At 50.2% G+C, this 19,648-nt stretch overlaps 1 protein-coding gene across 2 annotated transcripts; it reads left to right on the top strand.

The window, feature by feature from the left end:
• Positions 1–1,052: 1,052 nt before the first annotated feature.
• LOC131208304 (WD repeat domain phosphoinositide-interacting protein 2-like) lies at positions 1,053–18,536 on the top strand. 2 transcript variants are annotated; one of them, XM_058200987.1, is made up of 6 exons: positions 1,053–1,322; positions 1,405–2,255; positions 14,700–14,868; positions 15,435–16,398; positions 16,480–16,611; positions 16,958–18,536. In XM_058200987.1, exons 2-6 carry the CDS (start codon positions 2,185–2,187, stop codon positions 17,071–17,073), a joined length of 1,452 nt encoding a protein of 483 aa, XP_058056970.1. In that variant the 5' UTR covers positions 1,053–1,322; positions 1,405–2,184; the 3' UTR covers positions 17,074–18,536. The 2 variants fall into 2 exon arrangements, with proteins under 2 accessions (XP_058056970.1, XP_058056971.1); XM_058200988.1 differs by having other exon boundaries at positions 1,053–2,255; positions 16,961–18,536.
• Positions 18,537–19,648: the final 1,112 nt, after the last annotated feature.

Here is a 19,648-nt window from a genome sequence, read left to right as displayed (position 1 = left end):
GCTTCATCGTGACGCAGTCGGAATAAAAAAAAATCTTCCTTGGGTTCTAAGCTACCACTACACCAATTTTCAGCCAGATTGGTTCAGCCGTTCTTGAGTTATAAGAATTCGAACATTCTGCGACTTTCTTTTATATATATATAGATAGATTTCAATCCGAAAAGGGGTAGGGTACTGGATGAAGATTGTTCATGACACCGCTAAAGCGAAGCGTTCTACAAAGAGTCACTTACTTCGCGAGTCCTTGACAACGACCCATAGTCGCCAACTCCCTCTGAGTCTGGGCTCTAGTTACTTCAAAACCCCATACCAGTTCAAGTCTCTCGGAAAGGCCGGGGTTTTAAACGCCTAGGTACCCTGACTGACAACTGGTATTAGAATTAAAATTAGAATTAGAAAGAGACGAATGTTAGGCGATTACAGCTCAAAGTCTTTATAACCCGGCGTCCACACTATGAGAAACTTGGCAAAAATGTATGGCAGACCAAGAAACTATCAATCTTTTGCTAGAGTGCTGTGAGCTGCTTTGAGTTGCTGTTGAGCTCCTTTTGTTCATGAAATATTTCACGCATTTTTTCAATTTGACAGTTTACGCCAAATTTCGGCATGTTTATTTTGCTTTCCAAAAATATGGCTAGTTTTTCGACATCGGATCAGCTTTTGACAAAGATGGCAATAGAAGGAGAAGGAGAGAAAACTGAAAAATCAAAGCAAAAACAAACGAACCGACATTTCCCTCACTGGAGCTCATGGAATTTTTCGCCCAAAAGCTGCTAGTGTGGAGGCGTAATACAAAACAAAAAAGCTTTGCCCGCGGGGTAAACAAATCGATGCCACAACTTTGTGTATGTGTTGGTGACAAAGGCGTTGTTGTTGCTTGCGTCTCTCACGGGAACTTCCGTCCTGCTTGCTCGTGCGTAGTTGAAAGGCTTCAGAGTGCAAACAGAGAGCGCTCTCTGTCGCACCAGTGATGAGCTACCATTTGGCTTGAGCGACCAGTGCTCAGCTGAAAACAGAAATCCAACCGCGGTTCAGTCTGAGGAAAATTGGTTTCGAACACGAATCTTCGCATCCGCACTCGTTAGCCAGCCGAAACGAACTTTGGTTTTTCCACTGTTGTGCAATAGAGGAACAAGAAAGCAATAGCAAATCACTGCACCACCACCACCACAGCAGTGTAGCAAGACTCTGCATCCAGCTGCTGGTTTCTGGCTTTCAGTTCCGTCATTTTCCCCCATCGCAAAGTGTGCCTCCTGGAAAATTCAACCTTTGTGTGTCCTGTGTTGTGTGTGCATTTCAAACACAGCCACAAAGTAGCCCGCGTAAGCCTTGAGCACAACACAGAGAACATTAGAGAACAATAGACATCAGCAGCATTGATTTTTTTCTTTCGGCTCCCTTCAGGCTAATTGGTCGAGCGTGTGTGCGTGTGCGTTTGTCGACGATTTTGCTGGAACATTTTTCCTTCAGACTCACTTGCAAAGCCAACTTAAAGCCAACCGTTGAACCGCAACGGAGAAAACGGAAACGCAAAACAGCAAAGCAACCTTGTGCGTGATAAAGGGGTTTTCGGTAGAAAATTTCGATTACCATTCGAAAGCATTTTCTTTTCTAGCACCGTAGCGCGCTAGGACATACGTTTTTTTTTGGTTAGTCGCAATAGCGAGAGAGTCCTTGTGAGAGTGTGTTGGTGAAAGAGCGAGAGCGAGAAGCGTGTAACAGGACATAACAAGGACATTCGGGACGCTGGTTCGAGGTTGGTGTGCAAAGTGCAAAACGGTGCATCCGAGTCACCCTTGTGTTTCGAGCAACAATCGTTTCGAACTCTCCTTTGGCCCGTGAGGGGTAATACGTATTATCAGCCCGCGAGCGAGCGAACGGCATTCGTCATATTCCGCGCCAACATCGGAACACGGAACGGTTATAAACAAAAACCAACAACAAACGAGGCGAAAGAGCGCGGAGCGAGACCAGCAACCGAAAACGCGAGAGGGAAAAGGCGAGCAAAACACTGCGCACTCTCGCAGTTGCCACCACATCAGAGAACCCCAGTCCTGCTGTACAGCTACTAGAGACTACTAGAGCACTACTTCACACGCCTTCGATCGCATTTTTCTTCGCCATCGCATCGCATCCTTCGGAGTTCGCGGACACCAGTTCACCGCCACCGTTTAAGTCGTTTAAATGAGTGATATAAGTCAGAAATGTTTCGGCAAAAATGGTGGATTTTCTATAAGCTTTAATCAGGACTACACGTAAGTAGCACGCAATCGCGCACGGTCTTAGTGTTTCAGTGTACCATCCATTTTTTCGTTTTTCGCCGATATTGTGTTCGGAATATGTTATTTTCTTTTGGTTTTCAGCGCGGGAAATGTTTATTTTTAATAGCATCGGATCATAAAACATTTGTGCATGGCGCGTGCGTCTGTGTGTGTTTCTTGCTCAACACTTCAATTTTTCTTTGTGCGCCCCAGAAGAACGCATATCGAGTGATCTCGCGTATTGGTTACCAGTGTGCACCAGTATGTGTCACCACTACTGTTTGCGTGTATGCACCCCATACATACAACGTATGGGCTCTATTCATAGAGTGCGTTTATGGTGTGGTACTTTTATGCTGCTCAGTGTTTATTGTTTTTGTTGTGGTCAGGTTGTTTGGTGTCCTTTTTTTGTATAATGTTTCCATTTTCAAAATATCAGAGGTATTTTTATTAAACTCCCCCCCCTCACTGTTTGCAATAGGTTTCACTCTCCCTTGCTTGCCTACGCACATATAAAAGCGTGCGGTTGTGTGTGAGTTGCAGCAAACAATGATTTTGTTAGGTTCTGAAGTTGTCACACTAGTGGTTCAGTAAATTACTGTTGAAAATTGGGTATCAATTTCCTCTTTTTGCTGGCATTCTTTGTTTTGTGAGCAACTGAAAAAATCTCGAAAATTATTATCCAAATCATTCGCCCATTGTTCGGCCATGAAATTCGCCACGCTGACCTTCTATTGCCCTTGTGAAGCGATTGTTGCACCGTTGTTTATCGACGACGAGACAGTGACGAACGCATCGCTACGAAGGAGCCGCGGAATGACATTTGTTTGTACGCGTATCATCGATTGGCGCAATTAAGGCTTTGCTCGTCGAACAACCTTTAATGTGGGTTTTGTTTGCCTTCTGCCAACGGTGTAAGTTGGTCGGATGTTTTTCCCTCTGTACTCTTGCGGTTCACATGTTGTTTGTTTTATTAACCCGTTTTCAACAGTATTGCCACACTGGCAGCTGGAAAGCAATGGAAAGCACTCCCATCGAGTATGCATTGCATCACGTTCATTTACAGCTCAAAGTAATCACTGCGTAAGAATTCCGTTCCTGGCAGCGACGATAGTACTTTTGTGCGTTAAAGTTCGGTAACGTAAACAGATCCGGCGCAGTCCAAACACCTGCAATTAGTCAATCGAAGCGCAATTTGTTTGCCTAACGGCAGCAACTTTGAGCACCACCTTGGCCCAGTTGGAACATAGACCGCGCAGAACATAGTGAAACTTGAGTTTACTAAACCATTCCCTTTATGGTGAAAATACGCAGTAGCAGATCGCAGAGTCAGCCGTGCGCGGGTTGCTGTGTGATTTCCTTCCTTATGGCGATCCTCTTATCGGTCAGTGGAAACATCGTAGTAGGCCGCCCGAACAACGGGTGCTGGGTGCCGTTTGTTGGATAGGGGTTGATTAGGTCGCCTCACAACCCTTCGTCCGAGTGAGGGGGGAAACACCAAAGCAGCCTTTAAGCATTAAACCACCACCAATACATAGCACCGTCGATGCATAAACAAAAATTTCTCTTTGTTTACATTCGGCTATTACGTTTGGGTGCGGAGCCCATCATGTTTTTGGGTTTGCGCGGTTGTGCTGTTACGCGGTTCTCCGCGAAAGGATGTGGAAGAGGTCATCGGAAGACGGGGGAGGTATCAGCTGAGAGCACCCCCCCAGCCAATTTGTGGTTGGCCTCCTTTCAGCGTTTGTTTGTGAATCGCTCTCTCTCTCTCTCTCTCTTTCGGTTTGACTCATTTTCTCTCACTCCACTTATGCTTTGCGCAGTCGCGCTCTCTCTCTCTCTTTCTCTCACTCTTCATCTATTGCTCTACTGCTACTCGATCCCTTTCGATTTGAGCCTCCGAGAAGATGTTAGTAAATCGTAGCACAGTAGGCGAGATTTTGGTGGGTTTTAATGCGTTTGATTTCGGTAGGCTTTCGATCGAACGAACAGAGAGAGAGAGTGAGAGAATGACAGATTGTCGAGAGCGAGAGAGCCTTGAATCCCTCGCACACAGTGCGCTTGTGTGGGTTTCTTGTGTTTTCTGGCGTTTCACTTGATTTCAATGGTAGCCTTTCTTTGTTTGACCCGTTTACTGGAATCGGCATGCCTCTCAGTGTGACGCATTTCCTTTCCTGGCTGTACTTTCCAGTTTTGCTACAGGAAAGGTACTTCGATTGGGGGGTGCCTTCTTTGAGTTATGTTGTGCGCATCGCATCAACGAGAGAGCTCCAAACGAAATCAACAAAATTCGTTCCAAGAGCCAACGCACACTAACAACACAGGAACGAACGGAACGGATGATGACACACATTTGCGCGTCATCTTGCGCGTGTTCTCCAAGGCCTTTGTTTGAGAGCTTGAGTGTGGTTTCGTTGGTGGCGAGGGCGGGGGTGGAGCATGTGGAAGCGAAGGGGGTGTATTTGTGGGCTGTGGAGACCGAATGGCGGGCGAAATCAGCTGCGTCAAATGGGCACGTTTCTCGCGGAAGGCACCGGGTAGGATGTGCGGTGCGCTGGTCCGAGGGTGATTAGAGAAACGATGTAGCAGTGTTGGGTGGTTGTTGTCGGGGCCAGAGGGCAGTGCATGCAGGCGAATGGGCGAGTGGCGGAAACGATGACCGGACCGAGGCGCACGCAACAACGGCGACCACGACTATGTTACGGCTTTTGGTTGCTCGTTTGTGTTGCCGTGCCGAGACGCACACACGGTGCGCCATGAATACATTATGGGCACCCCCAACGAACCCTTCGCGGGTCCTATGCAACACTTCAGCGAGGTGGTTTCGGTGGATTGATAAGTACCGGGAATGGATCATGTGGCCCTCTGCACAAGGTTACGGGTTTGATTCGGTGTTTGCTCTGTCGACAGTTGCTAGGAAACGACACCGAAAATCTTGCGTTTTCATTTGGCCGGTTGTTGCTTTGTTCGTAATATTTAACATACATCGCATTTGTGCGTCTCATGGTCCTTTCCATCTGGTACCATCTGGAATGTGCATCGCAACACCCATAGTTTGATCAGCTGTTGGTGGGGGGGCATTGTTGTTGCCTTCCCTCTAACAACCGATTCGCGCCTGGAAACCATTAACGCTCCGTCGATAATTGCTCCACCAACGGAGCACACGGCGTGATTAACGGGGCGCATGCGTTGCTTTGGAAACGGGGATGACTTTTCGTTCTAAGCGCAGCCAACTTGAGTTGCGTTTCTTTGTGTGCTTGGAACTGTTAGAAACCGGCACCTCCTGGAAGTGGTAGAAAAAAAAATCCGAACCCCTCTCTGCGTGGGGCAGGTGGATTCGTTGAACTTTGCTGTGTGCGCGAATCAACGGTGGGGAATCCCCAAAACAGCGGACACGCAACAAAGATGGCCACAGAGAGAGTCCGTCAACGAAGGAGTTAAAAAACACGCTGGCAGCAGGCTGGCTTTTTGTGTAGAAAGTGCTGCCCAAAGAAGAGAAACCGAGAGTTGCGCGATCACGCGAAGCAACGCCCAAAACGCTGTAAATCACAAATACACATGCGATCGCTAAACAAAACGCACGAACGCACGCACGTCCTTAGTAGGCGACGCGCACCAGCTTGCGCATTTGTTTTCTCGCGATTTAGGCGTTTTCGGTAGTGGGGCCATTTCACAACACCAACGGTCCGCTTTGGGACGGCGGCGGCGGTGACCTTAACCGCTTCGCGTCGTCATATGTTTGGGCATCTTCCGACGGACTAACGGGGCAGCAAACGAACGCGTCTCACTGTGTCAGCTATTTGCGCAATATGTGGTGTTCCATGTTTTCTGGATAAGGAGTCTCCCACGAAGTGGACACATGCCGTTGGCCGGTTTTATGCGTTGCTTGTTGCGCATTGGCACTTTGCCAAATACGCAGTAGCGGCGATATGCGTATAGTTTGGGAGAGATTTGTTTTAAACAATGTTAAAGTTTTGGATCAATTTTTACCCGCCAGTAAGCCCATTTCCTAGTAGCCTTCTATTAATAGTGCGGCGCTTGTGATTTATTACCAAACGCACGGACGCTTTGCTCTACAGTGAGCGCTGTCGATCGCGTCCTTGACGGTGGTGTGTGGGCAAGTAACCACGGTTGAAAGGACCAAGCCGCCCTTCGGTGGGGCATCATCAGCTGCTGTGGTTCAATCGATGGTTGTTCCGGCGGCCTTCCTTGCTCAACGCACACACCACGCGTCTGTTTTATTGTATCATCGCAATCAGCTGGTTGAACCATGCTGGCAAAACAGCAGACCGAAAGGATGGTACAATCGGTACAACCCCCACAGTAGTGCCAGACCGCCGGTCTCCTGTCGGACTCCGTTGGTTCCGTTTGATCGATACCGAACGTCTCGGCCATATTGTTGTTGCACTTGTACGGTTTGCTTTGCCTTGCTGCTGGTGCATTTGCGTCACAGCACCGTTGGCCGTTGGCCGGCGGCTTATGGCTTAGAAAACCCAGGAGCCCCCGCTCGTTGCGAATCTAGAAGTGTAGGGGTGATGGATAGCTAAATCGGCCGAAATCGGAGTGATTAAAATAAGACTCGCGGCGCAGATTTGGCCCTAAATCCACGGCTCTTGACGGCTCAGACGGCCACGCCACGTGCCACTTTGCGCATGATCACACAACGGCCCCTGCCACCCTGCCCATTGTACTTTGACGCGCCCGTTTGATAGGATCTCTGCTACCACGAGATGATTATCAGTGCCATTTTGTGGCACCACTGCGCCCCATCGGCTGTTGTTTCGCGCTGCTGCTGTTGCAACTGATGAAGTCGTTCGCGCGCGGCTGGTTATGAAATCATGACGAACGAGAATATTTAAATTGGACACCAACACCACCTTTTCACTCATTACAGCCGCGGGACACAGAGAGAGTGAGGAACGGTAATTCTAGATTCCCGCGATTCCGCGATCCCACCCCTTCTCTGGGTAATGTGTTCGGCCATGGGCCAGTAACCGTTGGCGGTGTGTTCGCGTGCCAACAGTACGCGGATTATTCCGGTGGACGCCATTCGTAGACGCTCGTTCTGGGCGAGGGCGAGACTGTTGGGCGACCGCATCCTCCCAGTCCCGGGGCGATCCTCACTTCGTGTGAAGGGCATTTGAATGTGGCACGCGGCGGTTGACATATCTACCGTGTGTTGGGAGGATGCACTCTCTGCAACAGAGACACAGAGAGAGAGAGAGAGACAGATAGAGAGAGTGATTTGGATAAGGAATCCGAGCGAGATCGTGGGGTGGAAGCACTGGTTGCATCATGCAGCCGCTGCTGTTGCTGCTACTGATTGCTGACGATTTCATCATCCATACAAACCCCTCGGCTAGGTGGCAAGTGGCCAACGGGGTGCACCTCTCCCGGCCATCCACTGGTCATCCTGTGTGAGCCGCATCAGCTGTTCAACTCGAGCATCGAGTACTTGCTCAAGCACTCTAGACCTACCTAGACTGTGGCGGGTATTTTAAGAATAAAACCCGAGCTCAAACCGTGCGGATCTTTGTCCTTGAAGGCTATGGGAAGCTAGGTGTCCGAACCGATCACGGGCGATCGTGGTGCATCGTTGTTGCGCCTCGATTCGAGCACCGTTGCAGCTAAGGAACAGGTTTTTAATGATGAGTGTACCCACGTCGCAATCATCTGGAGTCCGACGGGGGGTTCGTTGGGTGACAGTGCCTAAAAAGCTGGATCGCCTTGTGCCCGAGCCGAGCCTCGCTCGGTATGCAAACGCCGAGGGTCAGCTGCGGTGGGGGGACGCATTTACATAATGGCGCACCGTCGGTGGATGTGTGCTGGTCAGGATGGGGAAGGACCGAGGCCGACGATGTGGTCATCGCTTAGCGTGGCAAACAGCGACAGCTGATGCAATTCCCTCGCCAGGTATGTATCAGCTGTTCAAGCGGCACGATAAGTGCACGACTCACCAACAAAGTCCACACCGACTGATAAGCAGGCCCCCCTTAATGGAATGACGGATTCTCGGTTTTTGTGGTCTCACTACTGGTGGAGTGTACACTTTTTACGACCAACCCCCCCCAGAGAGAAACTGCGTCATCCGCCCCGGGCTGAGTAACGATCAATGGTTGTTGTGGGCACGAGGTGAAGGTCTCTCAAGTTACAAGTGAAGACCCTTTAACCTGCTTAGCCGTTTCTTTTTGTAGCGTGCTGACCGATGACGTCACCGCTGCGGTTCTGTTTTTTGCCACAATTACAATGTTCAGGAAACTCAGGTACCCTCACCAAGGGGCAGGTTTCTGGCCGCCAGCTTATCACCAGAAGCGGCAGCGTTGCGTGCTTATTTCCTTCCTATTTGTTGTTCGATTCTGCCCGTTTGTGTTTTTGTTACATTCTTGAACTCGACTATCGGACAGTCGGACAGCGGATGGCCAGCGGGACAAAGAACCAGCCGATCCTGCCAGTGCTCCGGCAGTGGGTTTCGATGGCCTACTTTTACGGTCACGGCGACTCATGATTGCCCGCTCTTCCCCTAGCCTATGGCCGGACGCTGTTTTGGTGGTGCTGATAGCAAGGAAAGGCTATGGATTGTGTACGGTTTTTTCTTCCAAAAGCAACTCCCTTCCGTTATCACTGTTGCAGTGTGTGCTCTGTTCCGGGGGATTGATAGGGATAGGGATGTTCACATTCCATCACACTGCACAACATGAGATTAGAAGAAGGCTCTCCGTTTACGTCTTTCGAGTGGGGCGATGAACCACTCGGGGGGAGCGATCTGGCGGGGGGGAGTTTGGGCAAAACAATTCTCGAGGAGAGGAATCGGGGACAAGTGTTAGTTTACGGTGCATCACGCGACCAGCATGCGATTCCGGCACCGTTTGTGTTAGAAGTGGGGCCCCCGTCTGGGGAGGTAAGTGTCCTTATCGCGCGGGTCCGGACACTTGTTTTGGCGGCGTGTTGTTTGGCGCGGCTCGGCCACTCTGTCGTTGTCGCTATCGGGAAGGCGCATTCTGGGAATCTTCCTGTATTTTCTTTTTGCCCCGTGACTGCAGCGTTCGCAAAACCGCCAATCGGCGATTTATTCCGTGGCCGATAATCGTGAACCACTTGCTGTAGGAAGGGGGACGCCGGGCTATTGAACCCTGGGCGGTGCAGCATTTGCTTGCTAAGCCGTTTATCGCCGGGGACTAGCGCGGTTCCGTACGGTATCTAACGTCGTCCGTATTGGGTTGGCTTTCTTGCACCCTTTGTCGTCGATGGCACGCTGATAATGGATGCATCACACTTTCGGCAAGTCACCCGGGACAGCTGCATTATTTGCTGTTTTCGTGCCAACGATAAGATGCAACACATGACGCCGTTGCGCCCGCCTTGTTATGGTGAATCCCCATTTGCGCCTCAGGATGGCGGATGCAAAATATCGGACGATGTTTTCGATTTGCTCGGGCTCGTGAAATGTTTGCCACAATTGGAGGGCATAATAAGAAAGGCGTTTATAAAATGGTACAAATAAACATGTGACGGCAACGTGCTGAGGACCCCCTACGAGTGCCCGTAGATTATGAGATGGTATCAGCCGATGGTAAAGTAGGTCATGAAGGGTGGCTTTAGCCTGCCTGCGATTATGATGCACCTTAATCACAGCCTCCTTAAATCATGTGCCGCCATCATCGCCAAATGTTTGCCCAACAAACTAACACATGGACTGAAAAGTGTCGGGCCTAAGAAGGAAAGGCGAAAAAGGAGATCTGCGAACCGAGCCAGTAGGTCGCTTGGAGCTAAATCTGGTGAATACTGGTGGTTGATAATTCAAATCGATTTTGTGGATTTTTCTTATGCTTTCTAGCTATTTGGACGTCCACAGAAGTAGTGTCCCACTTGGTACAATACCTCACAAGCTTAGTAGTAGAATATAATGCATTTTTAACTGCTTTCTTTTGAAGATACTAACTGAATAAGCGGTTAACGAAGTAAGCCGAAGCACCATCTATGTGTTAGGCACGAAACTTTTCAGCCCATGTGTTACAACTGCAGGGAGAATATCGAAAATAGGACCTCACCAACAAGAATGTCGAGCTGCACCAATATTGTAACGCCCGTCGCCCTTCGGAGTGCATAATGCGCCTCACCACATTCCGGGCACGTTTGTCCCCGGTGCCATTTCCGGCCGACCGGGTTTCTGTTAAACCTTTCGGGTTGTAATTAAAATCGGTCCGGTGTTGCCAAACACAGGCCCCCTCCTGGACGGAACCGTGTGATGATGGAACGAATCGGGCACGTAATGGGCATGTTTGTGTGCTGCACCACCTCCCCCCCCACCCGGGAGAAGGTCATGTCCGGTGGTCAACGACGACGATCGTTTATCGGCAGCAGCAGCAGGTTCTGGAACGATGGGAATTTGCTGGAACAAGCGAAAGGTTGGCACTGGGTGAATGTTGTTGTCCCTGTACACTTGACTTCCTTGACCACTCTCGGTGCATTTTGGGAGCGGTCCCGCTCCCGCTGGAGTGTCCATCCAAGAGTCTGGCAGAGAAGCAACAGCGCGCCCAGTGTGTTGAGTCACAGCTTTGTCACGTCCACCCGGGAAAAGGGTTGCCCAGAAAGGGCCGCGGCCAATGTGTCGGGTGTTGAATCAATAATCAGTTTCTATTTCGCATTCGCGCCCCGAACAACCAACCCCCCCCAGGAGCATATCGATTCCTTCGGTGCCATTTTCCGGCATTGACATTGAAATGTGCTGAAACGAAAAATCGAAAGCGGGTCAATTCGACGGGCAGAGTTCTTCGCTTTAATGGCGACTCGGCTCGCCGGATGGTTTCGTACGATGTGAACGCGAAGCATTTTACAATTTGTCTACAATCCTTTATCAGTAAGTGCAATCTGAAAAGATGTTTAAGATCCGATTTAAATGGCCCCATATTTGTGTAAATCGAAGTGCGGTCGAAACTTTTGCAATTTTTCTTTCCATCAAAGGAGCCAACCTTACCGCGGCGCGATGGCAAACAAGAAGCTGCCATTCTCGAGCAATTCTTAGATCTGGTTTGAACTGGTTCTCTTGCAGTAACTGCTACACTCCAAGCCCCAGCCCTGCTCAAGGTTAAGCACCGTTTCACGGACAACAACAACTCGGCGAGCGCGTCATGCCCACCATCCGTCAGTAGCCGCGGCCAGGCCTGCTGCGTTTACGCGTTGGTTTCCACTGTTGTTTTCGTTGTTGGCGACGTACGACGGTGTGTTGGTGCGACGATATCGAAACACACGAACACGCACGCACCTAGCCTCGCTGTTTGATTTCCACTTGATATTGTTCTTGGCCAGGGGCACGTTCAATTTCTCAAGGAAGTCCACGGCGTACTGCGGCCCTACTGGAAACAGCTCCCATGCCCCCTCGGGTCGCTACTCTGCAGCCTGGTTTACGCGCAACAATGGTTCGGGCTGTGAGATTAGTTGCAGGGCTACTTTGATAAACTCATCGACGTTCAGTGCCTATAGGTGCTCCTCTTCCGTGCACGAGTTCATTACCAAGGACACGATCACGGTGGCGCAGGGTCACGGGCGTTCCGCGGGCCCTAATATGCCCTACGGCGAGGGGGCAGAATAACACAACACAAAAGAGATCAAAAAACGGTCTATGTGTCTGTGCGGATCTACCGTAACCAATGATGACGCGATCTTGGCGAGTTGGCTGAACATGATGCAATAAGCGCGGCTGCTGCAACCACTGCGCTGGACGGGAAGACACAAATCCTTCGGGCTCTTTGTTTCTTTGTTGTCGCTGACGCGGGCCTGGCCAGCTAAACCTGTTATGCTGAAGGCCATATTGGGCGGGTGCACTTTTGAGACAGCACCGAAAATTCATGAGAGTGAGATCATCAGTAGCTCGTCCGGGTATCGCAACAATGCGCAACATCTGGACGCCATCCCCCCCACTGGGTGGTGGGATAGAATAGTTAGAAACGATCGGCTCTGTCCAACCCCCTTCACCGGCCTGGTGATGGCCGCGCCGGACGATGACGTTTGTATTGAGTGTAGCAATTAGCGAGTGCAATCGCACACCCGGAGATATAAATCGTAACAGGCTCGCTCTGGGATCTGGATGGTCCGAGACGAGTAGTCAAAGACGATCAGCAGCAGCAGCAGTGCCACGGGGTCTTTCCGTTAGAGTTTCACCCATAATTAGCTGCAATTCTGCGGAATTCCGAGATGAGCGCATGATCTCTGGTCGGGTCGGGTTGTCGCCCGCTTCTTCGGAAATGTCGAATAAGATAGAGAGACAGAGAGAGAGGGGCAGAGCGTGTTTGCCGTCGCGTTTGTGACGTGATCCTCTTTCGAGCGGATAACGCCGACAGGCGACTGCAAAGGGAATCGCTACTGCCTGAGGGCTTGCTGTGCGAGTCTCTAGGGACAGCGGTCACTCCCCGTGGCTTACGGCTAGAGAAGCCAGTCGGACCGTGGCAAGATGCAAAAGATGCAGTTGGCAGCGGGGAAATGGACATATTAAACCTTGCTGCTGCGCTCACACATTTCTTCTCCGGGTGCTCCAATTATATCTGCCTGCCTGCCTGGCCGATGGATTGACGGAGATTCGCGAGGGACCGCCGGGGTAATGAAAGCCGACGGTTTGTGTCGTCCTGTGCCGATGCACCTATAAAACCCCGTTGACCGTTTGATGGCGGGTGACTGGAATCCGATTTCTGGCCCGTTGGATAAACAGCTCATCATTACTGACAGACACGACGGGACAAGGAAGATCAATGACGTGCGAGGACGCATTGGAAAGTTTGCTGGTGGCGATCCTCTGGAGAGCGGATCAAGGGTTGTGTTTTGCATATTCGCATGAATTGGTGGACGTACTGCGCGGGCACTGCAGGAAAACCATCGCGCGGCCATCCACCATTTTTGTCACCCGCTAGACTTTGTGGCATTGTTGGCTGTTTCTGTCTGCCGCACGCACGCACACCAAGTGCAAAGTCGATAAGATTATGTTACTAGCACGTCACTAGACGCGCGACGTGTTATCGGACGCCGCGGCTGTTTTTGTTTGCCCCAACGGCTTCACAGTGAAACGAGAAACGAAAGGCGGTGGCGCGGTTTGTTGTAGAAGACGCTAATTTTGTACGCCGTGTCGCGTGTGGCTTCTAACAAGTCAGATGGACGGCGAGAAAACATCTGCAGCCACTCGGCAGGAGCGGGTTCTCGGGTTCAGGGCTTCCCGCTAAACAAACACTCGGCGCGGCGATCACACCCGGCGATCGTGTAACAATTCCAAGGCGATCGGCCACGACACCGGAGATCGAGCTGGACCATTTCTCGGACAAGATCCTAACCTCTCTCCCCCACGGACGTTACGTCAGGTGCGCCGAGGCACGATCGCGGGAGTTTTAAAATTAGAACAGTAGGTTTCGCGCGATCATCTGATCCCTGGCCGCGGCTTCCCTCCGGTGACGGTCGTGACCTTGTCACGAGCCAGGGTTGTTGGGGTTTTTTAGTATTTTCTTCTCGTTCGGCGTGTTTGTTGCAATTTGCCCTCTCGCCGGTGTGGAATAACCACCGTTACCACCGTTTGCGTTTAAGCTAAAAATAAGCCCCTTAAAGCATACGGGGGAAGCATTCGTTTGGGCGCTCCGTGTTTTTTTTTGTCCCTCTGATGGAGCAGTGATGGCCATTAAAGGTTGCCGATGATTGCTAAGAAACGCCACTCAGAGTTCGATTGCCGTTGGCCTGGCGTCGAGGGCGCGAGGCCCAGCATTTAACGAGCAACGTCCGTTAGGAATTAGCGCGTAAACGGCGCTGATCGGAAGGTGCGTGAAAATTGTGAAAAACTGTAAACACAAAGAACCAACTTTGGCACGCACGAAAATAGGCCCATGACTCGACGCTCGACGCTTTTTGTTGTCTCACTCTCTGCTGGTCCTTCGAACGATCGGTGGTGATCCTCCGAAAAAAACCTCGCGAAAAACAGTGGCAGTAACTGCAACAGCGATGCATTGCGCCCACAATACAATGACCCTTTCGCGGTGACCGATCTGCGATGGGGTTTGGTTTTTTATGGTTTCATTTGTTTTTGGTTTGAATAAACTTTCTTTCGAATGGGGCCACACGTTATTGTGAAAACAGATGACAATGTGTTGTGTGGGATGTGATCATGCGGGCCACGGAGCGCGGTTAATTATATTGCGCCGCGTTGTTCATTGTGCAACAGGTCGCGCTCCATTGTATTCCCCTTTCGATCGCAAGCGTACGGCGAAATCATTTCAAGTAGTGCGCATGCGACACACAAACACACGGTTATTTAATTATGGTGTGCTGGGGGACGCAATATTTAGCTTAATTGTATTCCGTTTATACGATGACGCTGCGTTTCGAACGATTTCCCGCCCACCGGGCGCTGTAGTTTTCTTTGTGGAAAATTTAAATAATTCTAACGTCTCTTTTTTTCTCTATCGGCAGATCGCTTTCTGTGGTATCCAACACCGGGTACCGACTGTTTTCGTTGGGCTCCGTCGATCGTGTTGATGAAATCTTCTGCAGCCATGACGAGGATACAAAGATCGCCGAGCGGCTGTTCAGCAGCAGCCTCGTTGCGGTGGTCACGGCAAGTGAACCGAACAAGCTTAAGGTAGGTTGCTTCGATTCGACGCGATGCGGCGGCACCCAAACGTGCGAGGAATGTGCGCGCTTGGAGTGGGGTGGACCATAGTTGCCAACGACGAGACTTGGTCGCCGCCTACCTTGGTTGGTTACTAAAAAGAAATTGCTCCCTCCCAAAAGCTGCAATTTGGGTGCAGCGCAACGAGCGCGCTCGCGCTCAGACACCTTCTAGAAGGTGCTGGTTGTTGCAGCACCAGCCGCGGTCCGTTGCCGGTTGAAGGTTGCACATGGCGCGTGGTCGTCCCGCGCAAATAGGAGAGAGTATGTAGAGGCAGACTTTGAACCTCTGAATGTGTTAGTTTTTATACAAGCTGAACACAATCTACCGATTGGCAGCAGGCCATGCATAAATTCGGATGCCTTGAATTACTGTCGATTTTTTTTCGGGCTGGGCTGCTCTACAGAAATTTGACTATATTTGGCATTTGGCACCAACTGACCAGAGTAGAGGTCGTTCGGGATGCTATTTTTGGGTACTTCGCTTCACTGAATTATCTCATGACTGCTGCCTGTCCTTCGTCCCTCCCGTTCCAGGTGTGCCACTTTAAGAAGGGTGCGGAGATCTGCAACTACGGCTACCCGTCGGAGATCCTGTCGGTGAAACTGAACCGATCCCGGCTGGTGGTGTGCCTCGTGGACAGTATTTACATTCACAACATCCGTGATATGAGACTGCTACATTCCATCAAGGGTATGGTGGCGAACCCGCGGGGCCTCTGCACCCTGTCGCTGCTGTCGCACCTCGCCTACCCGGTGTCGACCGAGTGCGGCGAGCTGCAGATCTTCGATGCGGCCAACCAGCTGCGCCGGTTGAAGCTGAAGGCGCACGATTCGCCACTGTCGGCGCTCAACTTCTCCTACAACGGGGTCCTGCTGGCGACGGCCTCCGAGAAGGGCACCGTGATTCGCGTGTTTTGCGTGAAGAACGGCCAGAAGGTGCACGAGTTCCGGCGCGGGGTCAAGCGCCACGTCAGCATCGGTTCGCTGAACTTTAGCACGTGCGCCAGCTTCGTGGTGGCCAGCTCGAACACCGAAACCGTACATATCTTCCGGATCGATGCGAAAGCGATCGAGCAGGCGGAGCGGCGCTGCAGCATCGCGCTGGATGCGGCCAACTCGTCGGCCGGCACCAACAACAATAACAATAGTAGCTCCAGCGACGGCGGCAGCGACGACGATGGGGCGGCAACCACCGATCCGGCCACTACGACCGTCGGTGGCTGGGGCATGAGTTTTATCGCCAAGGCGGTCACCAACTACTTGCCGACCAACGTCGTAACCGACGTGTTTACGCAGGATCGCGCGTACGCGACGATACAGCTGGCCGAGGCCGGCCTGCGGTACGAGTGCGTGATGGCGAAGCTGGAAAAGGAAATTCGTCTGCTGCTGGCGTGCGAAGATGGGTTTCTGTACATCTACAGCTTCGAGGACTCGAAGGGTGGCGAATGTAAGCTCATCCGGGCGCACGACCTGCGCACACCGCTCCACGGCATCACCGGTAAGCAGAAGACGGACGGCGAGTGTTGAGTGTAATTTCCCTAAACCCTGCCGTATCCTTTTTGTCCCACCCCTCCGGTAGAAGTGGACATCGGTGGGAACGAGAACGATGAAAACACCAATAGTATCAACGTGAACATGACCAAATCCATGCTGCCGGCACCGGGAACGTACGCTGGCGTGCTGAAGGGTCGCCCTGCCGACCGGATGTCGGGTAAGTGAAAGTCCCGATGCCTCCAACGAATCGCCGCCAATGTCCTGAATCCGCGCCACCCCGTAAAGAGGAACCGTTTCTAAAGTAGATTGTCTTTTTCTCTCTTTTCTCTCTCTCTCTCTCTCTCCCGTTTTTCATCTAACATCTTTCAACGTTTGGTTTTGTTTGTTTCTTTCGGCCACGGTTCTCTTTTCCCCACCGATCTGCCCCTCCCTCCCTGCCGGGGATGGTTCACACTCTCCCACCTTCCCGCGCCAATCCGTATTATTTTATTTTGCACACTTTGGTCCTATTCGGTCCCGTTCGTTCGGTCCGTGTCTCTTTCTCTCTCTCTGGTCCATTCCAGCAGACTCCGACTGGTGTCACGATTTGCGCGAAGCGGTCGAGTATCCGGTCAAGGTGACGGTTCCGATCTACGACGAGATTCAGTTCCCGCCGGTGAAACCGATTGCCGTCGAATGACTAGATTCGTCACCCAACTCCGACTCTGGCAAAGTGGCCCCCGGCAAGCTTCGCTTCAAATCGTCCTCGAAGACCCGCAAGGGGTAAATCGTACCGTGGGCAAGCGCAAGCGAGCAAGCTACCGACGAGTGGCCGCCAGCTGGAGCAGCATACAGGATGGATGGTGATGGGGGTGGGTGGGGAAAAATGCCTCGGCGCGGGCGGTTTGGTTATCTGCGACAGTTTTGTGTGTGGTACCGTTGATTATGTTTTTATTTTCTTTAATTTATTTGTACACCTTTCTCCTTAAGAAGTAAGCGAAAAACTACGCAACAAACGTTGAGTGCGATCGGACGGCTCTCGATACATAGGACATTGCGCGCCACCACAGGCTACAGGGTTGTTGCGTTTGCGTTTCTATTGAATGCTTTTCTGTTTTGCTTTCGTACGGATACATGATCCGCTTTTATCTTTCGACACACCGTGCGCTGAATAGCATCCGAGAAAAACCGAGGAAAACGAGAGAAAATTCATATAAAAATCGATCGATCCAATATAAGTGTATGGATCAACGATCGGATGCTGCTGCAGAGCAACGAGTGTCATTGAATTAAGATCGATTTACGTTCAAAATTAGTGTAAACAAACAGTAGTCTACCGCAATATAGCTTCGAAAATAGATGGACGAAAATCTGGCATCCCGCGAAGACACACGGCGTTGTTTTAGGTCAGTAACAAGCAATAAGCGCGAGGAGTAACAGTTCAATTTCACAGCAACGGTGCACGTGCAAGTTGCGCATTCTGATTCTGAAGTTTTCACTTTGAATTACCTGATTCCCAATTCAAACAGTGGTTTCTGACTCGACGATCAAAACCACGTTCGATACGAATCATAATCTCTAGTAAGTGTAAGATCGTTGCTGCGTTACGTTTTATTGCTGGCGACTTTTTCAATCAATTTCACGATCCTACCAAGGGCGGTTTAACACGGGAAGATCATATGGCAAAAGAAAACAGAACAAAAACGGGAATAAAAATACAATGCGTTGTTGGTGTGTACAATGATGATGATGGTTGAGTAAATGTAGATCCCTTCTATAGTACGAGACACTGGAGGAGCGGAATCGTTTTAAAGGTCACATTTCTGCATTATACCAAAAATGATAACAAAAAAAAATGTTGTAAAAAGTGAAAAAACCCACAAAAAATACTCATCGTTAAGTTAGTGTTCTAAGTTCCGGGCGCCGCTCTCAGTGACACTAATTGTTGTCAACGAACCACTGACCACCAATAGCGACAGAGAGAGATAGAGAGAGAGAGAGAGAAGAAGAAGAGAGAAGGAGAGAAGGAGAGAGTGTGGCATAGTAAGCGAAGGATATATTTTTTATTTATTCAACACCAGCAAACACAAGTGGAGTATATTTTCTAGCTGTACATACTATACCTTATATACATACATAAACTCGTAAGAAGTGCATTAAGTATGTTGTATTCGTCTGCTTGACCACTGTTTAGTTGTATGGGCTTTTAAAAGTTGTTTTTCCGTGTTTAGTTTTAATTTCTGTTTTCGAAAAGTATTGACCCATTTACACTTCCCGTACCTATTCTCTTTACTGGTTGCTCGTCCTCGAGAAACACGCGCCTAGCGATCGTTTCGCGTACATATCGGGGGCATGAGTTTCACACGGTTTGGTAGTATTTCGTAATTCGAGGCCGTTGGCCCTATCGGATCGGATCGGCTGACTGTGTTCTGCACTTTCGGCAGTGTTTCGTTTGTTTTCTCCATTAGCCAGATCGTCCGTACACTAACAAACACCGTTGCACAAGTTGTTGTTTAATCGCAAACCTGTAAAGAAACAAGAAAGAGAACAATCCGCCATCAGTAGGCGTTCGAATCACACGATGGTTAGACTCTTAACGCTTAAACTAATATGATGATGATCGTGTGGTAACCGGTTGATGGGACAAACCGAATCGCCGCCCCTCTTTGACGCGATCGGTGTGTTCCGGCGAGCACGAGTAGTAAAACAAACAAAAAATCAACCCGATGGACACATGTAGAACATTGCGTGCACCATTGCGCTCTACTAATACACAAAACAAAAATACAAATACAGTTAAAAATTAATGTAAACAGGAAGGACATAAAAGTGCAAAGAAATAGATAAAAAATGAGAAAAGTAAACAAATAATACAAAAAAATAACTAAGAATGTAAGCTAATTAAAACAGGAACAAAAAAAGCTAAAACTGACACCGAGACACATGAAGTTTGCAATTTCAACTTTCCGCCAGCAACCGGAAAACTGATGACGATCGATCGGTGTTGGACATTGGCGGGTCCCACCACGCCACTCGAACCGAAAGTGGTGTAACCCGCGGCCTCGGGAGCATCTGGGAGCACCGACTAAGAGAGTGGCTGTTTCTGTTCCGTTTTCAAATTCGAATCGTCTTCGTCCATCGTCTTAGCATTTGTTTTCATCTTCGGTATCCCCGACATTACCGTGACGCTCCGCGCACTAAAGGGTGTACAACATTCAGAATACGGTCCGTTCTCAATTGGTAGCGACAATTAATAGTAGCAACAAAACGTAGTA

The sequence above is a fragment of the Anopheles bellator genome, chromosome 2, assembly GCF_943735745.2.
Source record: "Anopheles bellator chromosome 2, idAnoBellAS_SP24_06.2, whole genome shotgun sequence".
Lineage (NCBI taxonomy): Eukaryota > Metazoa > Arthropoda > Insecta > Diptera > Culicidae > Anopheles > Anopheles bellator.
The sequence above is the reverse complement of the archived record's forward strand: the minus strand, read 5'-3'. Positions and strand labels throughout refer to the sequence as shown.

What these genes read in the sequence shown, in the direction of transcription:
- LOC131208304 (XM_058200987.1), top strand. Translation starts at nt 2,185, where the DNA reads ATGAGTGATATAAGTCAGAAATGTTTCGGCAAAAATGGTGGATTTTCT. An exon ending in GTGAACCGAACAAGCTTAAG is followed by an intron (nt 14,869 to 15,434) that starts GTAGGTTGCTTC and finishes CTCCCGTTCCAG; the next exon opens with GTGTGCCACTTTAAGAAGGG. An exon ending in CCCTGCCGACCGGATGTCGG is followed by an intron (nt 16,612 to 16,957) that starts GTAAGTGAAAGT and finishes GGTCCATTCCAG; the next exon opens with CAGACTCCGACTGGTGTCAC.